Source organism: Zonotrichia leucophrys, chromosome 11 (genome assembly GCF_028769735.1).
Source record: "Zonotrichia leucophrys gambelii isolate GWCS_2022_RI chromosome 11, RI_Zleu_2.0, whole genome shotgun sequence".
In the NCBI taxonomy this organism is placed as follows: Eukaryota; Metazoa; Chordata; class Aves; order Passeriformes; family Passerellidae; genus Zonotrichia; species Zonotrichia leucophrys.
The window spans coordinates 12,856,154-12,881,407 of NC_088181.1; the positions used below are offsets into that span (position 1 = coordinate 12,856,154).

At 42.0% G+C, this 25,254-nt stretch overlaps 1 protein-coding gene across 7 annotated transcripts in view; it reads left to right on the forward strand.

The window, feature by feature from the left end:
* Positions 1-25,254, forward strand: part of ZNF423 (zinc finger protein 423) — a 280,738-nt gene that overhangs the window by 168,796 nt on the left and 86,688 nt on the right. For all 7 annotated transcript variants that reach the window (XM_064723039.1, XM_064723043.1, XM_064723040.1 and 4 more), the window contains 2 exons: positions 14,454-17,677; positions 24,375-24,459. In XM_064723039.1, the coding sequence (XP_064579109.1) occupies positions 14,454-17,677; positions 24,375-24,459 (3,309 nt within the window). The remainder of the gene's footprint in view (positions 1-14,453; positions 17,678-24,374; positions 24,460-25,254) is intronic.

Here is a 25,254-nt window from a genome sequence, read left to right on the forward strand (position 1 = left end):
TGGGGGACCTTCACAGCAAAGGGGGCTGCAGGGAGGATCAGGCAGCTCCCCCAGCAGTGGCTGTTTTGCCTGGGACAGGTTTTCTTTGAGCTTGTACTTACTCTCTGAAATGCTTTGTACCATTTCTTAATCCACCCACATCTGCCCCCTTAATATTCTCCATGGATGGGGCAGGACTAGAAGGGCACTCTGCAAGTCTCCTAAAATGGAAATGAAAAACCTAAGTGATATCTGCCCCAAAACTGGTTTAGATTTCTCTTGGAAAAAAAAAGACGCTTTTTAGTGGTCTTTTGCTTCTGGGAGCATGGTTTCCCTCCCCAGTGAGATGCATTTTGTGTCAGCTGTTTCTATATTAAAAAAAGACTCCTGAAATAACTGCTTTTGGCTTGTCAGCATCTGGCAGCCCTCTCCTCCTGAAGCAGGCACCACCAAGGTCCCATGTGAGCAGCAAGGGCCCCTCTCCCTGCATGGCCCCTGCAGAGAGGGGGTGCCTGGGGTCACAGGTGGGGCAGCCCAAATGGATTGCACTGCGCCTGTTCTCATGTGCCTGGCCCGTGCTTGCACACCACGATTAAATTTCTGCTCTTGTCAGTCCATTAAACCTCCCAAAGTGATTTGTTCTCCCCAGAGAATCACAGGAGAGGGGGTGGGAAAGTAAAAAGAGAAAGGAGAAAAATAAAGAAGGGCTGGCAGGAGGAGAGGACAAACCAAAAATGAGTAAAACAGAGCTGCTGAATCCCATCGCCAAGTATTACATTATAGACTCCCAGTTTGGATATAAACAAAATGTTTCCTTAGAGCAGAACTGCATCCAAAACTTAAAAAAAATATTTTCCAGAGGTGAACCAGACGTGCTCTGTCCTGCCTCAGGAGCAGGAGGAGGTGACTCACCTCTGGCATCTCTCAGCCCCCAGCCCTCCCTCTGCTCATGGCCCCTTTGCAGTGCCAGCAGGAGGGTTCTGAGGGGTTGCTTGTGTTGCACAGCTGGGTTTGGGTGGTTCCAGCTGCCCAGGGCAGGTACCTGGCTGGCCTGGCCTCTGGCTGTGCTGCAGCTGCAGCTCTCACTGCTGCTGGGTGCTCTGTGCAGCTGCCATGTGCCTCGTGGCCCTGATGTGAGCAGCCAGCTTTGCTGGTGTATTTATTGTGGGGCACTGCTAAGCTGGGTGGGTTTTGCAGGCTGCTGGTGAGGCTCACACAGCTCAGTGTCACAGTGGCCACCACGCAGTGGCTTCCCTGAGTGACCCTCCAAGGGGGCTGAGCACAGAGCAGGACAAGGCTGAGTCTCTTGGTGGGTTTCAGGACACCCAGCTTCTTGGTTGTGAGGAGTCCATATGTCTTAAAATATCATCCAGCCAAATGAAACAAAAAATACCATGCCAAAAGAGCACAAATGTTGTCACCAAAGTTAATAGAAGTAAGGAAATTAATACTTATAGTTGACCTCCAATACCTAGGCACAGTGGGGTGTAGCAAGGAAGTAGTTAGAAAGGCACCATGGTGAGCCTTTGCAGTGAATTACCTTATTTTTATTAACTTTCTGACAACCTCGGTGAATTTCCTTTCTTTTTATGAAGTGATTAAAAAACCTAATCAGATCGTGTAATTAAAATATATAATTGCACAATCTCAGAGTTTTCATAATTACTGTACATGGTAAATATTGTTACCTGATAACACTTCGCACAAAAATTCTGATGAATTTGATGGTTAGGAGGTGTCTGATTTCCAGTGTTTGCAATGGAACCTTCTCCAATGGCACTAGATAGATTGTAAAATGTTTTAAAATGGAAACTATAGTGAAGCTCTAAAATAATGACTCAGTTGTCCTTTTTTAAAGCTTTTGTACATATTGGGCAGCTGGTAAGTGTTGACATGGTGTGTTTCTGTGCATTTATAATGGCTGTTTCCTTCATGCTCACACCTCTGCTTCTGTTTTGTTAGGCACCACCCACTGGAAAATGGGTGTTTTGATACAAAGCAACACAGTAAGAAAAAATATCGGATCAAATCCAGTATCTCAATTCCGGCCAAAGAACTGAATTAAAATGAAGTCCCTCTTAAGCCTGCGTACAGTAACTTCAGGGTAGACATGATATTGCAGCCTTCCTGATATCAGGTAGCTGGGAGACCCTGGACTATGGTTATGTTCATAGAAAATCCAAAGATGCAAAGTATGATAATCCTAAATAATAAGAAAATTGTTACCCAAAGACAAACAAACAAAAAAAGGTTGTATGTGTCTTTAAAATTAGCTGCCAGGTGTGAGGAAGCAGTTACTGAGTTTTCATTCATTTGTCCAATTTTGTTTGTTTTGGAAAAGTGAGATGGGCTAAAGATCTTATTTTAGACAGCAGCACAGTTCATTTGTGGTCAGAAAACACTTCTGTAATGAAAATTTTTGCCTTATTGACCAGAACTAAAATAAATTTTAGAAAAGCCTTGAGTAAACATGTAAATAATATGTGAATTGTGTCTGGGGAGCCTTGTTCTCTCACCTTCCTGTGGGAGACACCAGAGCTGCCCTGTCTGTGCTGTCAGGGCACGGAGCTTTGGCTGTGGCTCTGGGAAGGGCAAAACCAAACAGATTGCAGGGAGGTGGTGAGGGGTTTTCATTATTTAGGTATATTTAGGACAGTAGGCTTTCTGCAAATGAATCTGTCTGAGCTTTAAAACTCTTTGTGTTGTTTATGAAAACAATAGTTTTTCATTTCCATGGTGGGGGTGTGTATGTTGTCAGCCATTAATTGACTGGAGATGTTTTTTTAACACATCTGGTTTTGGAGGTACAAGTGTGTCTTTTAAACCTCTGGTGCCTGATTTCCCAGAGAGATCTTGGTTGTTTATTTTTTATAGAGTCTTTTGCTTTTTCTTTTTTGATTTTTTTGACCATTTTTCCTGTGCAGAAAATGTGCCCCTACCCTAAACATCCACCTCCAGCTTCCATCCATGTTTAATTTAGGGGATTCTTCTGTAGAAGGCCTGTACCTTCCTGTAAAAAGCCTTGCTGTACCTTTAGTGTCAAGATGTACTTTTGGAGGGTAAATTCAATCTCTCTCTCCCCACGGCCTCCTCATTCCTTTTACTGAGTTGTTTAGTCTATTAACATTCCCAGGTACTTTTTTGTCAGTATAACCAGTCCTCATCATGTGAGTAAAGTTAGAAAGTTATTGACTATAGCTTTTCCCATTATTTCATTTAATTCTCTGATATCAGTGCCAATGTCTGTGTGAGACTGCTCTCAAATGGAAGGAGTGCTGTTAGCGAGTTGTTGGGGAAACAGATATTTGTTTGCAAATGCCAAGACATTTGCTGTCCCTCTTTCTCTTCAGGGATAAATTGAGATGATTCAGTGTACACTCCAACCCTAATTTTAATGCCATTTAAACAAATAATTGTGCCCTGCACCTTTCCTCATTGTAAATTCACTCTCTCATGTATCTGTGGCCAAGGCACAGAGACAGTTACTAACTAGAATAAATCCTACAATTCACATTTTGTGAGAAAACCTGCATTGGTAGTTAAACAGAGCCATCTGAATAGAGAAAATGAGCACCTAGGACTGTAAACCAATTCAGGAGGAAGGTGTCTCTGCCACAGGGGACTTGGAGGAAGGTGCCCCTGTTCTGGTCTGTGGGCAGTGTGGTGCCTGCAGCTGGGGCTGGGAGCACAGCAGGGGTGGAGGGGAGGTTCCTGCCAGGCTCTGCATGGCTCCTGGCAGGAGGGCAGCAGGGCTGGAGGGGCTGTTGTCTCCTGCTTGGATTCGCTCTGGCTCCCCAGCTGCGCTCCCCCCTCCTGCCTGCCTGCACTGATGAGCATCCTCCCTACGGGAGGCTTTCTCCGGAGCATGGTCGCTGCTGACTGACAACCTGAGAAGCCTCTAAAGAATTTAGAGATTCTTTAAAGTCATTTAGAGATTCAAAAAGTCTCTCACAAACTTGTGGTGTAGGAGATGGGGCACAGCCTGGGCTGCTCTCAGTGCTGGGTACCCACAGGAGAGGGATATCCAGTGACATGGAGGTGCTTGCAGTGGGCACACAGGGCTCATCCCCTGCAGCCTGAACGGGGTCCCAGCAATGCTGGGCATGGGATCCCTCCTTGAGCTGCACCAATGGAGTTGGGAGCTCGAGGAAAAGAGACCTTGGCTGTTGCCACAGCTTTTCTTTAGAACACCTGCGAGCGCTGTCGCACGATTTGTCATCAGGCCCTTCAGTCAAAAGGGCAAAGATGTGTTGGAAGCAGAGAGCAGCTTTTGGTGGATAGTTTTGTTGTGTGGTGCAGTGCAAGTCCTCAGATCACAGATGCCGGGTCACTGACGGTTAAACTTGAAAGGACTCTCATGCAGCACATTTGTTGTAGGGAAACACTGGTGTACCGAGAGCAATCTTACCGGGTGGCAAATGCGTCTGTTTGCTTGCTCGCTTTAAAAGGCTCTTCTTGTTTAAAATGGTGGGTACTGTTAGGAAAAAAGAAGTAGCATTACCATACAGTGCAGAATACATGTCTCTCCTAGGCAAGCCATGCTGTTTGACTTTCATCTTGCATAGTAAAAAACCTATAGTTATTTTCTTTTTAAGCCTTTCAGTTATTTCTGTCAGGTATTGATAAGTGGAGAAGTTCCTTCCCACCTCTGTTTCATGCAGTTTCCCTCAGGCCAGTTACAAACATTGTGCAGATTCATGACCAATGTTTATGATAATCAGGAATGTGTTTCATATTCAACAGTGTGCTGTTACATTTGTGGGTGCTCTTTTTGAATTTTAATTAATTTCTTAAAAAGTGTTCACTAACAAACCCAAAGTCTTAACTAATTGTACTTTGCCCTAATGAGCACCATCCCTAAGCAATGGGAGATTTACTCAGCTGGAGCAAACCCCATTTCCACTCTTGGGTCAGATGGAGCTGGCAGCTTCTTCAGCTCCAGGGATACCCACTGGGATCACTGGGGCACACAGGCCCCTCCAAAACCAGGCAGATGCAGGCCTTGAGGGGCTGCACTCACCAGACATGGAAGTTGTGATATTTGCAAGTGCAGCTTCATTTCCATTCATGGTATTTGCATGAAATCTTAATTCTGAATTCACTAAAGGGATGGGAATACATGCACCTTTCTGAAAATATCTCTAATAGAACTGGCTATATCTCATATTTATGTCACTTGAATTTTGAGGAGTGTTGAGTAACTGCTGTTCCTATTGAATTCAATGGGATTGCTGTGAATACAAAACACATTTGGAAGTCAGAACAATAATGTGTGTGCATAGCTATAAAACAGGTTACTTGATACTGTTTGTCACATGTAATTTGCTTTTCTTCCCTTCTTCTTTGAAGGCAGTATAAAATCTGGATGTTGTTGGTTTTTACTGTTTGTTTATTGCTGAGTAATTTCAGCCAACATGTGTTTTTCAGCATTAAGTCTATTCATCATGAACATCAACCCATTGAGATTGAAAGTGTGTCCCAGTTTTCCCACCTAGATCAAAATGAGAGTCTGGAACTGCCTCCTTCTTTTTAACTTAACAAGCTGGTTTTATTTTCCTCTGCAACTTGCTCTAATAATGTGACTAGCTTTAAGTTTCTCAGGTTGGAAAGCTTGGTAGTAAAGTTCTGGGTAGGGCAGAGTATGAAAAATAAGGATTTTTCTCAGGTTTGAAGATGGCAATTGTCTTCTCTTCTACTGAGCACTGATGGAAAATACTAATTTAGAAGCAGAATTCTGTTCTCTGGAAAGTACTTATCATCTGTTAGAGACAGGGACTGCAAACCCATTTTCTTACAGGTCAGGTCACCACATAATAGCAGCTGAAGATCACATCACAGAAAGCCATCCTAGCAATGCAGTCAGTTCTGGTGACCTCAGCCAGAAGGCACAGAGCATTTTTGGTCCATTTTCTCACTTCTAGTGGTTCTTTTGGCTCACAGCTGATTCATTACAGAAGAGTGGAAACAGCTCTGCAGAAATGGAAAGGCCACTCTAGTATTCTCTACCAGCACAGAAGCAGATAGCCATTTGTCTTAGCAGTGACAGCAGATTATCAGAGAACTCTTGGCAAAGCTGTCTTTGTCCTAGTTTGCCACTGCCCCAGTTTTAAAGGCACTAGCTTCTCCAGACTGCTGCCCACACCATCAAAATGAGCTCTGACTTGATTCTGCTCAAGCTGAATATCCTGTGGGAAAAAAAGTGCTGCTTGTCCTTGTCAGTGCTGACTTCCAGGACTTGCTGCTCACTGTGCAGGATATGACCCTTAAATGAATTTTATGAATGAGCTAAATGGATTGTAATTGATGACTTCACTTGAAAGTACAATGTAAAATCATGAAAATGAACACAAGAAAACATTAAATTAAATCACAGCAATCTGGTCACTAGTGGAGAAAAGTCTGTCTGTCTTTACTTTCAGCTCTGGACTCAGTGAGTTTCTGCAAGTAGCAGCCAGTCTGTGTTTCTGGTGCTATGGATATGAACTGAGGGAAAGCTTGAGCTGAGTCTGTGTGACTGCACGTGCCTGAGGGTACTCAGCAAAACAGTCTGAGAACAGGTGCCTGCTGTATTTGAGAGCTGCCTGATCAGATGGGAGGGAGGAAATCATAAATCTAGGAAATTCATCTGATGCATTTCATCCCACCATAAAGGCTGTCCCACTGGCCACATTTCCACGAGCAGCTCAGTCTCAGGGGTGGGAACACCCTTCCTGCTAACAGCAGCACAACACAGGGAAGGGAAAACATCTCTGTACAGAGATGAGAAATGCATGAAGTGATGCAGGTATTGCACAGAGGCTGATGTCCTTCCACCGCTCTGGGCTGCATCTCTGGCTCTGCAAAGGGGCGGTGCAGGGCCCAGGGCTGGCGCCACTTGTGCTGTGACGAGGGCAGGCTCTGCAAAGCTGCTGGGAGGGCTGCTCACATCACTGCAGCCACCCTGCTTGCATCCCTATGCTTAGATAAAAAAGAAACTCTTAACTGCTGTGTGTTGTCTCTTTGTTTTGCATAATCAAGTGTTGAAATCGTGATAAATGTTGACATCAAGTAGCCAGAAGTGCAGAATATAATTGTGTAAGGCCAATGGGGTCATATGAAGTTTGTGCTCTGGCTAACATAATATGTAGAAATATTACTAACAATTAGCATAAGTATTGCCATTTATTATAACTAATTTTACAACTAGTTATTATAAGTAATAATTATTCTACTAGGATTTTTTTCCTGAGGGCTTTGTCATTCCTAATGTTTGAAAGTTGTAGATGTTGTAGCTGAAACCCTAATTCTGTAATATTCTCTCAATGTGACTGTTGCATCCATGTGCATCTGTGTGACTCCATATACAGTTTTGTTCTTTTACATCTGTCTTACAACGTGCCCTTTTGCTAAATGCTCTGTAGGCATCAAAGCAGGCAAGAATGACACAGGACCCTCTAGGTAGCAGGGTAAGCAGAAGCAGCAAGCTATTAAGATCCTCCTGTTATTTCATTGATGATTTTGTAAGTATCATCTTTTAATCTCATTTAAAAAAGACTGAATGTGCATTTGAATATTTCTAAGGAGAAAATTGCTAAGAAAAATATATATATAATCCTACCATTTTGGTAGGAATAGGGTGAGTTATTATTGATTCACAGAGCACGACAAAACATCACTGCATGAATTAGCAAACAGCTGTTTCTAATTTGAGTTTAGAACTGTACACAGAGGAACTTGTTTTAGTGTTCACTCCTTTCATTTATAATGAATTTTAATTACCGCTACAGGTGAGAAAAATGTAGAAACAAGCTTGTATCTTGTGGAAGAAACAAAGGAGAGACAGATGCTAACAGATTTACAGTCTGTGATAAAAGGAATGTTTTGGTACACTTTACATGTAATTAGAGTGCAGCTGTTTTCAGTCCCAAGTCCATGATGCACAGCAGAATATAGTATCTGCTGCTTTTCCAAAGGGAGTAAAGAAAAACAGTGATTCAACTCTGAAAGCATTTAGTTTATTCCTAGATCTAACATAAAACTTTCTCCTCCAGCCCTATTATGCCATTTATCGAAGCGTGAAATAACTGACTTAATGATATGATAATTTTTTGTTACCAGTAAAATAGACTGTTTGACATAAGGAAAAATAATGTTAAAAATAACATTTTATCATCTGCTCAGAATTATGGATCACCCTGTCGATGGTCATTACTGAGCTTTGATATCTCTGCTAATGGGAGACAAGGGCTCTGGCATGCATTACTCTGCCTTAACAAGTTTCTGTATATCAGCTAAGCTTCAATAGACACCTTTGTGTGTACTTTTAACTTGAAGTATAAAAAAGACTAATTAGATGTATCTTTGATCACTACAATAAGGTTTAAACAAAGACAGCAAGGTTTAAACTGTCTGTGTGTAACAGTTTATCTGTGGCAGACATCCCAGCAAGTTTAATGTTTGAAATTCTGCACTACATCTTGTGCTGATTTTGTATTCTAAATACAAAGTTACTCTCTGCATGAGAAAAAAAATCAGATTATATATACTTTCCATTATGCCAGACGTCTTCCTTGCTTTTTTAAAAAAATCACTATAAAATGAATTGCAGTACAAAGCTGAGAAAGTGGGAAAAGAGTCACTAACCTTTGGTAATTTAGTCCAACAAAAATGCTTACCTCATAAGCATGGGATTAGATATAACTGAATTTTTCTCAAGTCAGAGATAATAATGAAAGCAATGCCTGTGGTGCCACTTACATTAGCACCTCTTAGACTTTTATCCAATTTCATGTTTGTTTTGAACATTTTATACATACAATACATACATACATACATACATATATACATACATACATACATTATATATATAATAGCATAGTGCCTTCAAACACGGAACTCTGACCTGTTTGGTGAAGAAGCTGATGTCACTGAAGTGTGAAGCTCTGTGTAGAGTTCTTCAGAGCAGTGTGGATTTCCCAGGCCCTCCTCCCTGCTTTGGCTAAGGGTGGGTTAAGCAGCTCTAGGGCACAGTTGCATGATATTTTTTGAGGAATAATTATAAATAAGTTGCAGAAATCCTCCTTCTCTCATTTAGTGAAGTGTGCTTGAGTGTGCAGTAGTGCTGGGTGTCAGTCCCTGCCCAGCAGTGACAGTGCCATTCGGAGCTAGATGCAGTGTCAGTGTACAAGGACTTGCATTGCCACAAGGACTGGTGGGTCACAGTCCATTATTGCCTTCTGTGACACAACGAACAGAATTGTTCATTGAAGCTAATAAGTGCATAAAAAATCGAGTTTGGAATATTATTGGTACTTCTAATTATTTCTTATAACTGTGAAGGAAATGTGCAGGAAAATAGGACTAAACACTGCAACAAAATAATTAAGCAAAAAGCAGTCACAGTGCACTGAAAATGTTGAGCTTAAAACATTTGCTGTGTAAACTTGATTTGCATTCTTTCACACCAGCACTGCAGTGTAAATGAGCAGCGTATGCTATGTGAGGTTCTTACTATAATCCATTGTAATGATCTATCCCTGGCTTTAATACATAGTGCAGCAATGCAAAATTTACTGTAACCAGTGCTGAGGATTTGTCAGTCCTCAATCTCTGTGTTTTATTCTCATAGTTAAGCATCTGCAATAATAATAATTATTGAAATTGATAGCATTTCTATTGGACTTTCCATCTGAGGATGTCTCAGGGTTTTCACAGCGATACAGAAGTAAGCCCTACAATTTGCCCTTGAGAAGCAGATGGCTTTTTGCTATTATGGAGATGAGGAACTGAAGCACAGTTCACAAGCGTGTCTTATGATGCCAAGCTTGCAAGCTTGTTTACAAAAGTTGCTTTTTTGGGTGCAAGAATTGCATCAACTCTCAACAGCTTAAAGCATTTTCAGTGCTTTGACCATCTTTAACTTGTGTATCATGGAGGGACTCAGAGAGAACCTGAAGTCTGAGCTTAAACAGCAATCTTTCCTTCAACAATCAATTTTGTGGGGTTTTGTGTTTGTTAATTTAAGTATTTCTCTTGTGTACTAGCTCTGTGCTAGAGGAATAAACCTGACAGAATAAGATCACATTCTAAATCTGACCTCCTTGCTTTATTGTCCTGTATGGAGATGCCTTCTGGGCTCAGGAGGGGAGTCCTGAAGATGTTTCTTTGGCCAGACCTAGGATTTTTGTGATGCCTGGGGCTGGTTGTGCAGGCTCTCCTGAGCCCTGTGGTGCTCAGTCCGTGCTGGTGGCACTGGGAGGTGCCCAGGCCACACTGCAGCGTGCCTGGGCTGTGCAGGGGTCACAGGGGCCCTGGGGAGGAGCCCCGAGCTCCCCACGCCTAGGGCAGACAGAGTGGGGGATTTTTCAGTGCAGGGGGACCCAGTGATACTCTGCTGGTGAACAAGAGCTTTAGGCAAGGACGAACTTCAGGTCCAGGCCAGCAAATGTGGTCTCTGTGCATGTGTTTTGTTCTTGAAAGGAAAAGGAGCCAGCTGGGGGTAGCCTGGGTTTGTGCACTTCCTGCCCAGGAATGTGGCCCCCAGGGCTGGGGGAGCTCAGCTGGGGAGCTGAACAAGAAAATGGAGCTCTGCTCAAAGTTCAGCAGGAGTGAACAGTCTCCAGCTACCTGTGGGCAGGGAGATGGGAAGGTGTTTGCAGGGATTGTGAAATTGTGTCTGGTTGATTATATTTCTATTAGCAAAATAACTCTGGAATAATAGATATATCAATGTCAGCAGTGTATGCTGAGATGGCAGTGCTGCTTACTCCTGGCAATCTGTGATGAGCCATTTGTCTCCCTTCTAAGAGAGACCACATCTTTTTAAACTTCATTTTATTGTTTCAGCTTCATGAACATGTCTCTGAACTTGGCTTGTGTTATCTGGAAGATAAATAGAGAATGAAGTATGATTTATACTACATTTTGGCCAAATTGTTCTTCTTAGAAGGAAAAATGCATTTATTGAATGCATTGAGGCTGGAATTAGCTCCTCACTGATGATGATAAATGCTTGCAGTCCTGTAAACGTGCTGAACATTAAGTTGCTAAATTACTGTACCACTTTAAGATTGATTATCAAGAATGGCCCTTTAAGCTTCATGACCTGCACATATATCCTGAGGACTACTGGCATCCTGAAGCTTCCTTAATGCTCTTTTTTTTCCTAATTAAACTTTTTATTGAATTTTCTTACCCTTTTAATACTTGTTTTGATTCTCTTATGCACATATGACAAAAGCCTTGCACCAGCCATGTGATTCTCTATTTTAGAACAGTCCCACTTTGCAGGATTAGCCATTTTAATGACTTTAATCTCCTTTTTGAAAGTGATTTTTCTCATTCTGCTACATTCCTTTGATTGCATTAATGTAGAATTATTATTCTAACCATCTTTGCCAGACATGTCATACCACACCTAAAATATATCTTCCCACTAAAATATTACTGTGGTAGAATACCTTAGAATTTTCTCCTCAGTTCATTATAGGTCTTTTCTTCAATTTAATATGGCAAGTTAAAATTAACAGGGCCATTATTCATTCATTCCATAAAGAGATTAATGATAATGAGTTTTCCCTAATTTCTTCAGTTTAGGTGTTCAGTAATTTAGTATCTTGTTAGTAAGAAATCTATGTAGGTTGTTTCTGGTGCTTAAAGTTTCTTCTAAAATTCTTTTTGATCTGTAAAAGTATGAGAAAATGCTGGAATAAAAAGAATCAAGCAATTAAACATGAAAATTGGTAAAAGGTCCAACTGAAGCTAACAAAAGGAAATAATCTTTGCATTCTATGCAAACACTTCCATTTTATGACAAATCCAGCTTTACAACCTGAGAAATATAATTTTTTAAAAATCCAAATTATATTAGCAAAGGCTTTGTGTTTCACTCACAAAGTAATACTAATACCAGCTTTCTTTGATTTTGTTTTCTGAATAGCCCAATATGTTTGAAGAGCAGCAGCTGGAGGGGAACTGGCTCTATTTATTTGAATGTTAGACTGTGTTGTGAGGTAATCTGTTCATTTCAGAGGAAAAAGAGACTTTCTAGAGATTTGTTCAGTTTGCGTGGTGGGCCAATGTAATGGTTGGCATACGTGCATATGGATGTAAATAAGTGAAAGCAGTTGGCCCGGCCTGTGTTAGCCCTGGATTTGGCCCACGGCAGCTCAGGTTTCCAGCCGAACAATGGAGCTTTATTCGGTGGCGGCGTTTGGAGCGCTCGGCCTCTCTCGGCGCGGCCTTTCCTGTGTGCGCGCACGGCGCGGGCAGCCCGGCTGCGAGAGGGGATATTTCCATGCACGTGTTTCCACAAACATTTCTGCAAACAGACACGTAAAATTATTATAATTACAGCCAGTAAACCCGAGCAATAACTAGCAAATGGTGGGGTGCTTTTCCTCGTGTTGTTTTTCTCCTCTCTTCCCCTCTCCGTAGACAGCAGCAGCGGCACAAACGCAACATGTGCTGCCCTAGTTCAGGCCCAGCATCCCCCTCGTGCTCCCCTTTGTCTCCTTGCCCCTGGAGGAGCCCAGCTGGTGAGAGGAGGGAATTAGGCAGCCCTGAGCTACCGGCACCTCCCCGGGGCCCCTAATCCGGGCGCTGGCAGCCGGCTGCCTCTTCCCTCCGACGGCCCGTGGCCGCAGCTCCGTGGGGACGGAGCCCCGGATCCGGCTGGCGGCAAAGCTGGGGGTGGCGGGGGCCGGGGGCTCCCCGGGGGCTCCGCAAAGCTGTGCTGGCAGCGCGGTGGGCGGCGGAGGTGGCTTAAATTGGGAACAGGAGGCTTTGTTGCAGCTGCAGAGAGAGAGCCGTTCGTGGTGGGGGGAGTGAAGCCTGAGAAAAGTTTACATAAAAATCAGGAGCTCCTTGTCTGTGTTTTAGGCTTGGGCTCCGCCGGATTTGGAGGAGCTAGTTGAGCGCAAAGACCTTGAGCATCTTGGAAGCGCGGATGCTCGCTGAGAGTCGAGGTGCATTTCGGGAGCAGGAAGAAGCAGTTCTCGGTGTCCAGCATCGCTCTGGAGCAGGAGGTTTAGACAAACAGGGGAGCTGAGCTCTGGGGAGCAGGGGGTGCAGAGAGCAGACGCCTGACCTGGAAAATAGACACCCCCATCGCGCGGGAAAAGTTGTTTGGGGTGTGCTTATTTGGTTTAGTTTTTTCCAGGGTCGCTGCTCTCTTTCTTTACCTGGGATGAAAAGCAGGTGTTTGCCAGAGCTGACGGTGCTGCAGGGGCTGCCTGGTGCGGGGGTGATGCCCTCATTAGCCGAGCCCTTCTTTGAGGCCTCCTCACCCTACTTGTGCCTTCTCCGCCTGGAGACTCTGCATTGGCAGGCACGAGGAGTGTGCGTGTGGCAGCCTACACACACAGTCGGGGATTTTTTTATTGGTTTGTTTTAGTAAAAACTGAAGTATTTAAAACATTAAATGTTTTATAAGGATGGTGTGTCTCGAGAACCGGCTCCTTTTTGGAATCTCCAAATGTTTGCATGGTCAGCGCCTTCCATCATTAACAGGAACTTTATTTTGGCTTCCTTCTGTGGTTTAGTTTGATATCGGACTAGTGGCAGTTATGTTTCACTCAGCATCTCTGCATTTGTTGGAATTAGGATACTTGAGCTCACTCTCTTCTGTTTCTTGTTAACAATTCTGTTAATGAAAGCTGACAACATTTTATGTATTTTTCCTAAAATGACTGTGGCGCTGCTGGAGTTGGTGCTGTGTTTCTATATGGTAATATGGAATGATAAGATATTTTTCAAAGCTTCATATTGAGTAAAGGAAATAGTTATTAAAACAGACGCTGGGCCATTTTTAGTTTATCCTGAACTTGATTCATTTGTGATGTGTAAAGATCTCCAGTGGTGATTTTTCTGGGCTTTAAAAAAATTTGATTTGGTAACAAGAGAGAAACATTACCTTTCATACAAGCAAACATGGTAATGGTGCAGATCTCTTCTGATTTTCTTGAGCTCTCTCAAATCTGATGCTTTTATTTCACCTAGATGTTCAGCTCTGCCTTTGAGCAGCCTTTCATTCTGTTACAGTTTTCAGACAGAACTGAAGGATTTTTTTAATGGAGACATTACTTAAAATCATCTTGATGTAGCATTTAACAGACCCACAAATTCACAGGTGATCACTTAACACTGTAGCTTTCTGAAGTGTTTGTATTGCTTCATTGCACATTGTGTTTCGCTTTCTTTATTCATTGTTTATTGCTTTACAGTACAGTGAGCAGGTGTTAAACCTGCTAAAGAAAAACGCTTTTTATTAACACTATGTGTTGGCATATTTGTGAATTATGTGTACAAATATATTTTTATTTCTCTTTCTCAAACCTCCTTTCAAATTCAAGAGGGTTTATTGGGGGTTTTTTTGAGTTGATTTTTTTTTTTAATGCTGTAGTAGCAGAAGCCCATAGTGTTGTTGAGAGCTTTGTCCTTATTTCACAGATGCACTGGGAATTGTTTTTAATCTCCTTTCTGCTTTCCCATTACAGATGGTGATGACGACCCACAACTCTCCTGGGTGGCTTCATCTCCCTCCAGCAAAGATGTTGCATCACCCACTCAGATGATAGGAGATGGGTGTGATCTTGGCATCGGGGAGGAGGAAGGGGGGACTGGCCTGCCGTATCCCTGTCAGTTTTGTGATAAGTCCTTCATTCGCCTGAGCTACCTTAAAAGGCACGAGCAGATCCACAGTGACAAACTACCTTTCAAATGCACCTACTGTAGCCGGCTTTTTAAGCACAAGAGGAGTAGGGATCGCCACATAAAGCTTCACACAGGGGATAAAAAGTACCATTGCCACGAATGCGAGGCTGCGTTCTCCCGCAGCGACCACCTCAAAATCCACCTGAAAACCCACAGCTCCAGCAAACCATTCAAGTGTACTGTGTGTAAACGTGGGTTTTCATCCACCAGCTCATTGCAGAGTCACATGCAAGCTCATAAAAAGAACAAGGAACATATGGCAAAGAATGAGAAAGAGGTGAAGAAGGATGATTTTATGTGTGATTACTGTGAAGAGACGTTCAGTCAGACTGAAGATTTGGAGAAGCACGTAATGACACGCCACCCACAGCTTTCCGAGAAGGCAGATTTGCAGTGTATTCATTGCCCTGAAGTATTTGTAGACGAAAACTCGCTGCTCTCACACATTCATCAAGCCCATGCCAACAAGAAACACAAGTGCCCTATGTGCCCAGAGCAGTTTTCTTCAGTGGAGGAAGTCTATTGCCACTTGGACAGCCACAGACAGCCTGACTCCAGCAACCACAGCATCAGCCCTGACCCAGTCCTGGGGAGTGTGGCATCCATGAGCAGCGCAACGCCGGACTCCAGTGCGTCGGTGGAAAGAGGTTCCACTCCAGATTCCACCTTAAAGCCTTTGAGAGGACAAAAGAAAACCAGGTCTGTTGACAGAGAGGATGGCCAGAACTGGTCTAAAGTTACTTACAGCTGTCCCTACTGCTCGAAGCGTGACTTCAACAGCCTTGCTGTTCTGGAGATCCATCTGAAGACCATTCATGCAGATAAACCTCAGCAAAGCCACACGTGCCAGATCTGCCTTGATTCCATGCCTACACTGTACAACTTGAATGAACACGTGAGAAAAGTGCACAAAAACCATGCCTATCCCATGATGCAGTTTAGCAACATTTCTGCCTTTCATTGTAATTACTGCCCGGAGATGTTTGCTGATATCAATAGCTTGCAGGAACACATCCGCATTACTCACTGCGGCCCAAATGCTACCCCTCAAGATGGCAACAATGCTTTCTTCTGTAACCAGTGCTCCATGGGCTTTCTGACCGAAGCTACCTTGACTGAGCACATCCAGCAGACTCACTGCAATGTAGGAAATTCAAAATTGGATTCCCCTGTCATTCAGCCAACACAGTCTTTTATGGAAGTTTATTCATGCCCTTATTGCACAAACTCCCCCATTTTTGGCTCCATCCTGAAGCTTACAAAGCATATTAAAGAAAACCACAAGAACATTCCTCTGGCACACAATAAGAAGTCAAAAGCAGAGCAGAGTCCAGTTTCTTCTGATGTTGAAGTCTCTTCCCCTAAAAGGCAGCGGCTTTCTGCAAGCGCAAACTCAGTGTCTAATGGCGAATACCCCTGTAATCAGTGTGATCTAAAGTTCTCAAATTTTGAAAGTTTTCAGACCCATTTAAAGTTGCATTTGGAGTTGCTGTTGAGGAAACAGTCTTGCCCTCAGTGTAAAGAAGACTTTGACTCCCAGGAGTCTCTTCTGCAACATCTCACCATACACTACATGACAACTTCCACTCATTATGTATGTGAGAGCTGTGACAAACAGTTTTCTTCAGTGGATGATTTGCAGAAGCATTTGTTGGACATGCATACTTTTGTGTTGTATCACTGCACCCTTTGCCAAGAAGTTTTTGATTCCAAGGTATCTATCCAAGTGCATCTGGCAGTCAAGCATAGCAATGAAAAGAAGATGTATCGTTGCACAGCCTGTAACTGGGATTTTAGGAAGGAGGTGGATCTCCAGATCCATGTGAAGCATAGTCACTTGGGTAATCCATCAAAGTCTCACAAATGTATCTTCTGTGGTGAGACCTTCAGCACAGAGGTAGAACTGCAGTGCCACATCACAACCCACAGCAAAAAATACAACTGCAAGTTTTGTAGCAAAGCTTTTCATGCCATCATCTTGCTTGAAAAACACTTGCGGGAAAAACATTGTGTTTTTGATGCTAGCGCTGAGAATGGTACAGCTAACGGCATGACCCCAACAAATAAGAAGACAGAAGGGGGAGATATCCAGAATATGTTAATGAAGAATCCAGATACTTCCAACAGTCATGAAGCCAGTGAGGATGATGTGGATGCTTCTGAGCCCATGTATGGCTGTGACATTTGTGGGGCTGCCTACACTATGGAGGTCCTCCTGCAGAACCATCGTTTGAGAGATCATAACATCAGGCCTGGGGAGGATGACTGTTCTAGGAAGAAAGCAGAATTCATCAAAGGTAGCCACAAGTGTAATATCTGCTCAAGGACCTTTTTCTCAGAAAATGGCCTGAGGGAGCACATGCAGACCCATCGAGGCCCAGCTAAGCACTACATGTGCCCCATCTGTGGGGAACGCTTCCCATCGCTCCTGACCCTGACGGAGCACAAAGTCACTCACAGCAAGAGTTTGGATACGGGGACGTGTCGGATCTGCAAAATGCCACTGCAGAGTGAGGAGGAATTCATCGAGCACTGCCAGATGCATCCAGATCTCAGAAACTCCCTCACTGGCTTTCGCTGTGTTGTCTGCATGCAGACGGTCACCTCTACCCTGGAGCTGAAAATTCATGGGACGTTCCATATGCAGAAATTGGCAGGAAACTCTGCAACCTCATCGCCTAATGGCCAGGCCTTGCAAAAACTCTACAAGTGTGCGCTGTGCTTGAAGGAGTTCCGCAATAAGCAGGACTTGGTAAAGTTGGATGTGAACGGCCTTCCCTACGGCCTGTGTGCTGGATGCATGACCAGGAGCACCAATGGACAGTCTTCCAGCTTGACTCCACAGGAGGTGAACGAGAGGCCCTGTGGCAGCCTGAGGTGTCCAGAGTGTAGTGTCAAATTTGAAAGTGCTGAAGACTTAGAGAGCCACATTCAGGTAGACCACCGAGACCTGACACCTGAGACCAGTGGCCAAAGGAAAGGTACCCAGACGTCCCCTGTTCCCAGAGTAAGTACAGCTGAACTTTAAAGTATCTGAGGGATAAAATGTAGACCTTCAATGTGAGAACTAATCTGATATTATTATTTTCTTTTTTAAATTGAAATTGTCACTTTTATCAAATCCCTTGTGCTACCAAAAAATACCTCAGCAAAACAAGAGGAAGAGTAGAGTAATTCACATAGAACAATCAGAAGTTTCTCAGCCTCTCAGGCACCTTGATTCCTAGAAGGAGCACATCAGATTTTTTATCTCAGAATTGCCCTAGATTTACCAACAGAGAGCTGAGACTCTTGGGCAGTGGGGATTGAGTTTGTCCATGTTCTGATTCTATTGAACTGGCTGTTTTGGAAAAGCTGGGATAGTTTAATGAACAGTCGAGATGCTGAGTACCCAAAACAATAAAAAAATCTAAATCTGTCATATTTGAGGAATGAGATTATTACTTACCAGGAAAATAATAATGAACAGGAGGATATAGGAACCTGTGAAGGAAAATGTAGTGAACTCCATCCTACCCCCCAACTTCTTACCTAAACCAAATCTCTGTGCTAAAAAGCTTGTCCCTAGGAATGTCTGTCAGAGTGAACGTTTTGAGGTTACTTGGAGGTCTGTATGCATTTGTGTGAGCTTGTTTGCATGTGTGTATGATTTTAAAAGTGATTTTAGAAGAACCTGCTTCATGGCCCTTGTGTAGGGCCCAGTAGGGGATAAGTAGTTTCTCAGCAAATCTGGACGTTGTCTAATGCAGATTACATAAAAGTGTGCTGTCCTTGACTTTTTGCAGATAGCCTGCTTTCCTATTCCTTAGCTTACAAGTTACTCAGGAACATGCAGATCCAAGTAAGGTTCCAGAAGCCTACTCAGGAGATTAATATCATTTGCAGTTTATAGTCTTTTAAAATTATTTGTTGACGTTTTGGTTCAAGAATGGGCCAAGTCAGTCCTTCCTCTGTCAGGAACAGATGGAATGAGAAGTGGATTTTGGAAATCTTCTCAGGAGACCAACAGCAGACACATCCGAGTATTGATATCATCTGACATTTTTAATTAAACATGATGGGGTGAGATTTTCAAAAGTATCTAAGGAAATTAGGCACCCAACTCCTAATGAATAATTCCAGCCGTAGATGCCTGTTTATGTCAATCTGCTAATTAAAGCACCCACAAACACATCTTACTGAATTAAAAGCACCTGAAAATACCATCCATTCAACTAGAGCACCAGGGGCTTGGTTAGTAAGAGAGGGCCCTAAGTATGTCCTGAGGACGTGGGCTGAGGTGCCTCCAAGGGAGCTGGGGCAGGAATTTGGATCCCTGCTCCATGTGGGGCTGTGTAGGGCAGCACGGCCATGCTGGAGCTGTGCCCCAGTCCAGCCTCCTGAGCCAATCCCACAGAAAGCTTGAGTTCTTTTCTGGTCTTGTCTCCTTTGGTAAAACCACTGGATATTGTTCCCTTTGGGTGTGACTAAGCCTCCAGGCACACAAAAATAATTTTGCAGAAGAATGAGCAGTGGAAATATCCCAGCTTTGGTGTGATACCTAGGTCTGGCTAGGTCATTGTCCTTCTTTCTCCTCAGGACTTTATTTTCTTCTAAATTCTTGAAAAATAATTCTATTCTATTAGGTAGGACTAATTTGTATTTCTGCACCTATGGAATTACCTTTCCCTTCCTTATCAGCTAGCAGAACACATTGCCATTTTCTGTCTTATTTCTTGCTTTAACTCTTTCTTTTCAGTGACAGCTTCCATACTTGTTATACTTGTTCTCTCAGGGGAAAATTTTAAGTTCTTCAATAAGGTAAATGCTTTGAATGTCATCCCGTGAGGGAAGTTCTGAATTTCTTTGTAGAAGATAATGAAAAATCTGCATTTGTGATGATGGCAAATGGTACCTTACTGGTGTCTGTGGCCTGCACATATGCTAATATCAGAGATAAGCATCCCAGGAATATATATATTGTTATTAGGAATAATTAATTATCTCATCCTTCATTATAGGTACAAGACCTGAATCTGATATCAGTTCACTAGAAAACCATTGGTGTTTCACTCAGGGTTCTGAAGGCAATGAGTGCCCTTTGTGTTTGCCTAGTAGAGGGATTTTCAAAGAATTATACTGGCTTTTAAATGGTGATACATCTCTGCATTCAAGAACAGTGTTTACTTAACTTCATTGACTTCATAGAAAAGCTAAGCAAGTCGAACATGAACTCTCTTGTCATCTTGTTAGTGTGCTGGGTAAAATACCCCTTTAATGGAGCAATCTGCAGTGCACAGTGCCTGTAGAGTGATCTGCACGTGCTCAGAGAACAGCTACTTCTTTCCAGCTCTTGAATATTTCTACATTTCATTTTTTAAACAACTTATTTCTTTTTCTTTCCTTAATACAAAAGCAGTTGAAGATTAGGACAAGATGCAGTCAGAAGGATCATACAGGTAGATTAGATTTTTATGTGGTGGGTATGTATTTCAGAGTAAATAAGAATAAGCCGAATGAAATCCAAGTAAATGGAAAAGATGATAATAACATATAAAATCTGTAACTTCTTTCCATGTCAGAAGTTGCCCCACCAGCCATTATTTACTTTTTGATAGAAGAGGTGAGTGTGGAAACCTAAAGGAATTTCAGGGAAAAAAAAAACCTTAAATGACGATTTAACCCCAAAGTGAAAGAAAGGGAGAAAATAAATATTAGCCCTTGATGAATAAAGAGTATCTGGGAAGAAAAACAGAACAGAAGAAACTGAACAATTCCTTTATACTGGAGGTATTTAAGTTTGTGTATATATGCAAGTGTCTATAGCACCACAAACAAAGTATGATCATTTTGTTATATTTTGTTTTGGTTTTTTACTATTGAATTAGTTGAGGTTTTATTCTGAAGATCAATAGGAGACAGCTAGAGGAGCATTGAAAAATACTCAGAATTGCTTGGCAGGCTTGTTTTTTTAATCCATAAGAATGAAAAAAAGCACATAACCCTTGAAAATCTTGCTGTATTCTGTCTTCCTCACATTTTTAGTATGGCCCACAAACAGGAAGAAAACCTGTCAATTGATCATGCTTGTTTCTGGAATGCCTGCCTAGGATCCATTCATGTTCAACAAGACAGATTTCCAGGCATAGTTTCTGCAGTGTGTATGTGGCAACATCCTCTTTGGAGGATTTGTTGTTAGGAGTTTTAAGACAAGTCAATGGTCTTCTGCAAGAGACATCACTAAGAGGAATAAATAAAATACATCTTAGTAGTAAAAGATTCCTCTAACATCCATTTTTGTTTCATTTGTATAGTTTTCTCTGAGCTGTTCTCTTTGGAGAGGCCTGAAAGTGTTTTTTCATATGAGCATCACAGATAATGATATTATTCCAGTATCTGACACAAGTATAGTTCAAGGTCTTTTTTATATTACACTAAGATCTCATCATAGGTGATGCTTCCCTGTTTTTCTGAATATCTTTCTGTGTTTATCACCTTCAGTTCTGAATATATTTTATTAATTCATTTCCACATGCCTTCTAGAGGAATATGCATATTTTAAGAAACATGACTAATTGTTTGGTACTGAGATTTTTCATTTCCTAATACTGCAAAGCCACATTTCAAGTCACATTCTCTTACACACATTTATCTTTATTTTATACCACAGGTGTCATGAAAAATATTTGTTTAGCGTTGACAGTGGCAAATGTTTAGACTTCCATTTTCATCTTGAATGGGGTTACTATTTTTAGCCCACCTAGGTTATTTGGAATGAAGAAGCAAAGGAGGTAGCATAGAAAGTTGGAAGAATAAACCCTATTGTGTTCCTTTATTCAGTTTCTTTTCTCCTGCACACTTTCTTGGACTTGGTTCCTTCTCTTTGTTCTCCCCCACAACCCTTCTCTTCCCTTGTAAATCCACTTGAATGGAGGAATATTTTCTTTGTGGAGCAGGAAACTATTTCCAGATTTAAAGGAGGATAGTCTGGAAAACCCATGGGAACAATAGATACTTCAGAAAAGAAAACAGAACCCTCTGTTGTTATTACTACAATTGTGTGCCAAGACTAGAATTAAATATCTTACATTTGTGGGGAATGAGCTCTCAGCTAAAGGCCTTCTCATCTGGTCTCTCTTATCACCTAGATTTCATCACCTAGACTCTGTTAGCCCCTCAGAGTGTGGGCACCTTCAATGTCACCACTTGTGAAGATAAAACTTTACAAAAAGATCCATTAATAATGCTCATAAAGCAGAAAAATAATAGTAGAAGATCATATTTGGTACCACAACTAATTATAGTTGTATTAAAACTAGTGCTCTCCATTTACAGAAAACAGAAGGATGTTTTGGGACATTCTTTTAAAGGCAATTATTAGTGGCCCAAAAAATCAGCTCTTCCACCCCTTACATATACACTTGGGTGCTAATCTAGCTGTTGTTATTTTGAGACCTGTATAGGCCATTTATTAACCTCACTCCAAGTGGGGCACCCTGTCACAGGAGCCATCACCTTGCTCAAGCTGCTCATGTGCATGCACAGGTCCCAGCTGAGGCTAAAGGCAGCACAGAGAGGAAGTCTCAAATCTGCTGAGGGCTCCTCATGCCCACCAGAGTGTTTTATGAGATTGTGAAATGGTGTGGAGGAGTTAGCACTGGGTCTGTGGGTAAACAAAGACATTCTGTCTCCAGATCTGTTAGTAAGTAGCTTTCAGAAGCATCAAAATCAATTAAAAAATGAATCATTTGTCTGTGTTAAATATAACTTTGAAGGTTTGAAATAGAGTCAGGATGAAATACTGTCCTCTAGCTGGTTACTGAGGGAACCCTCGTAGCTGACATCAGCATTGGACAAGGCACAGAACTTAGCTTTGAAGTTTTAAGGAAGAGGAAGGCTTCGAGTTTTAAAGGTGACTGTGTGACCACATGAATCAGTCACTCCCCAGTCCTATTTTGCTCTTTCAAGGTTTTTTGTGTTTTGTTTTGTTTTGAAGCATGTGTGTGCCAGTGTGTTTGTGAGGACATGTGTACGTACGTGTGCTGCGCTCGTCTGCCAGAACAGATTCCCCAGAAAGAGTGCTGCAGAAATCCAGCTGCTTTTCCATTAACAGCCTTGATTTCCAAATGGACTCCAGGAGGATACTTTCCTGAGCTGCCTAGGGATAGCTAGCCAATCCAAACTATTTCCTTTGCTATGGTTGGCTGTGTCAGCTTTCGGCCAATGGAGTATGGCCTTCTTCCTATTATCATGTTAATCACCCATTGCTGTTTTAGCCTAGAAAGCCCTGCCTAAGCAAAGGCACACTGGTACAGAATTCATGGAATATGCCTAACTTCCATGGTGCATTTGTTATTATGGTGTTACAGCCTGTTCATTAGCCTCCAGCAGGCTACCTTGTTGCCATTGATGACATGGGAAGTAGTTAAGCTCTTGGTAGCACCTAATTTGTTCTTTCCTCAGCAGGTGCTTGAGGAAATTGGATCCCATGCACAGAGGGGGTGACAGCAACTCCTCTGTTTAACTCAAAACTTCTGACTTATTACTGCTGTCCTAAAAATGGGGTTCTATACCTGGGTGTGAGGTGGAGGCTGAAGAAAAAGTAATGTGCATCTAAAAGTACACAAAAAGTACCCTCAAAACTATTTTCCTTCAAAAGGTTAACAGGGTGTCATTTACTGCATTGGGCTTCTCTGTGCTGTTGATTTGGGGTTCTCATCCATCCCTTGTGGCCAGCACACAGAGATTTCGCATGTTCTGCTGCCACCAGCTTTGGCTGTGGGATGCAGACCTCATGCTTGTGCCTAGTGGCAATTTTTGCAGTAGGAATTATTCTTCAGAAACAAGTAGGCACAAAAGGCCCAATTTTTTTAAATTACACATCAAAAAATGTGTATTTAGATAGCATATTCATATGCAGTAAATAAGCATGTACATCAAACCAAAGCACCATACTTCTGCTTTGGGAAATAAGAGTTTTTGCAAATGTACAAAAGCTTAGCCTTTGTGATTTTTGATCCTTTTTTTGTTGGTTTTTTTTCCCCTGAGTTGGATGTCCAACTTGTCAACATGCATTTTAATTTCTGCAAATGGGGCCTTGGATTTTTTCCTGCCACGTTGCACAAGTACACGCATCACTGTAAATCTGAGTGCAAACCCCATTTTCCATTTGAATAAATGGCTCATGTAATTGCCTCTTCACACTGTCTCCTGACTTCTGCAGCTAGGTCTCCCTCGTATGACTTTGAGATAAGAAAATAGAAGCAGATTGTACCAGGAAACAGTTATTTGTGGTAATGCAGTTTTTTCAAGATTTCTGATCAGAAACCAATACAAAATGCATTATTTCCTTCACAAAGGGTGGAATTTTTTGAGAAAGTTGATCTTACTCTGAAAACAGTTACTTTTCTGTCTTTTATTTCACTCTGGGGGAATTTACTGCAATGGGTTAAATGACAGGTGCAAACTCATTGTGGCTCAGGTACTCAGTCAGATTTTCAAGTAGTGTAATTTGAAATTTTTAAAGTTGAAATTAAAATTTCTCCTAAAGCAGGTTGGTAATTATAGATTGTGTTTATGGTCCCAGAAAAGCCTGGCCTGGGGATATATGGGCAAAAAAAGCCTCAGTGGAGGAAATTTGAAGCATATAACATGCTGTATTCATGATCACACTTGCCTTATGCTACAGTGCAGTTTTCTCTAATCTCTTTTTGGTTATTGAACAGAAAAAGACCTATCAATGCATCAAGTGCCAGATGACCTTTGAGAATGAGAGAGAGATACAAATCCATGTCGCTAACCATATGATTGGTAAGACATTCTTTACACTAGGCCACTCATTGGCTGCTTGTTTTTTGCTACTCTTTGACATTCACTATTCTAATAACTTGTTAATATTCATGCTGTAATTTATTTTTTTATTTTTCAAGGAAAATGATTTTGATGTAATGATTCTTCACTTCAAAGATTTTTAAATATGTGGTTATAAAAGTGTTACTGCTGAGCTTTTTCCTTATCCTTCTGAGTCCTCATGTAGCATTTTCATTTATATTGAAATCAAACTTTTGACAGTATCTTCCATTTGATAGCATAAATTTCTCTCTATCTGTGTAAAAAGTACTTGCCAGTTGTCAACCACTTAGGAGCAATTATGTTTCAATTTTGTATGTCATGACATTGAATAGATGTAACTGCTAGCATTTTCCCAGCTAAGTGTGGTGAATTCCTGAGGAACACTGTCAAAACAAAACACTTACAGAGTTATTTCAGTGGTTTTTTCTACTTTTCCCAACAATTCTGGACTTCAGAAAGTTCAGCTTTTCAGACATACAAATGTTTTAAAAATCAGTGCTTTCTGCCTTCTCTGACAGTCCTGTCACAGGAGTTAGTAAAAGCATTGTTGTCACCTGATGGGTTGTACTTCTGCTGCAGCTGTGATTGCTTCTCTGATGAGCACAAAGAAAGGTTTTTTCCTGTATGGACAGATGTTATAAATATATGTGTTGGCCCAAGAGGTCAGTTTATTTTGGTGCATAGCCCACAAGAAGATACTTACACATGCCACTGTAGCATGTGTTGGATGAGACCCTTCAAGGACCTGGCAGT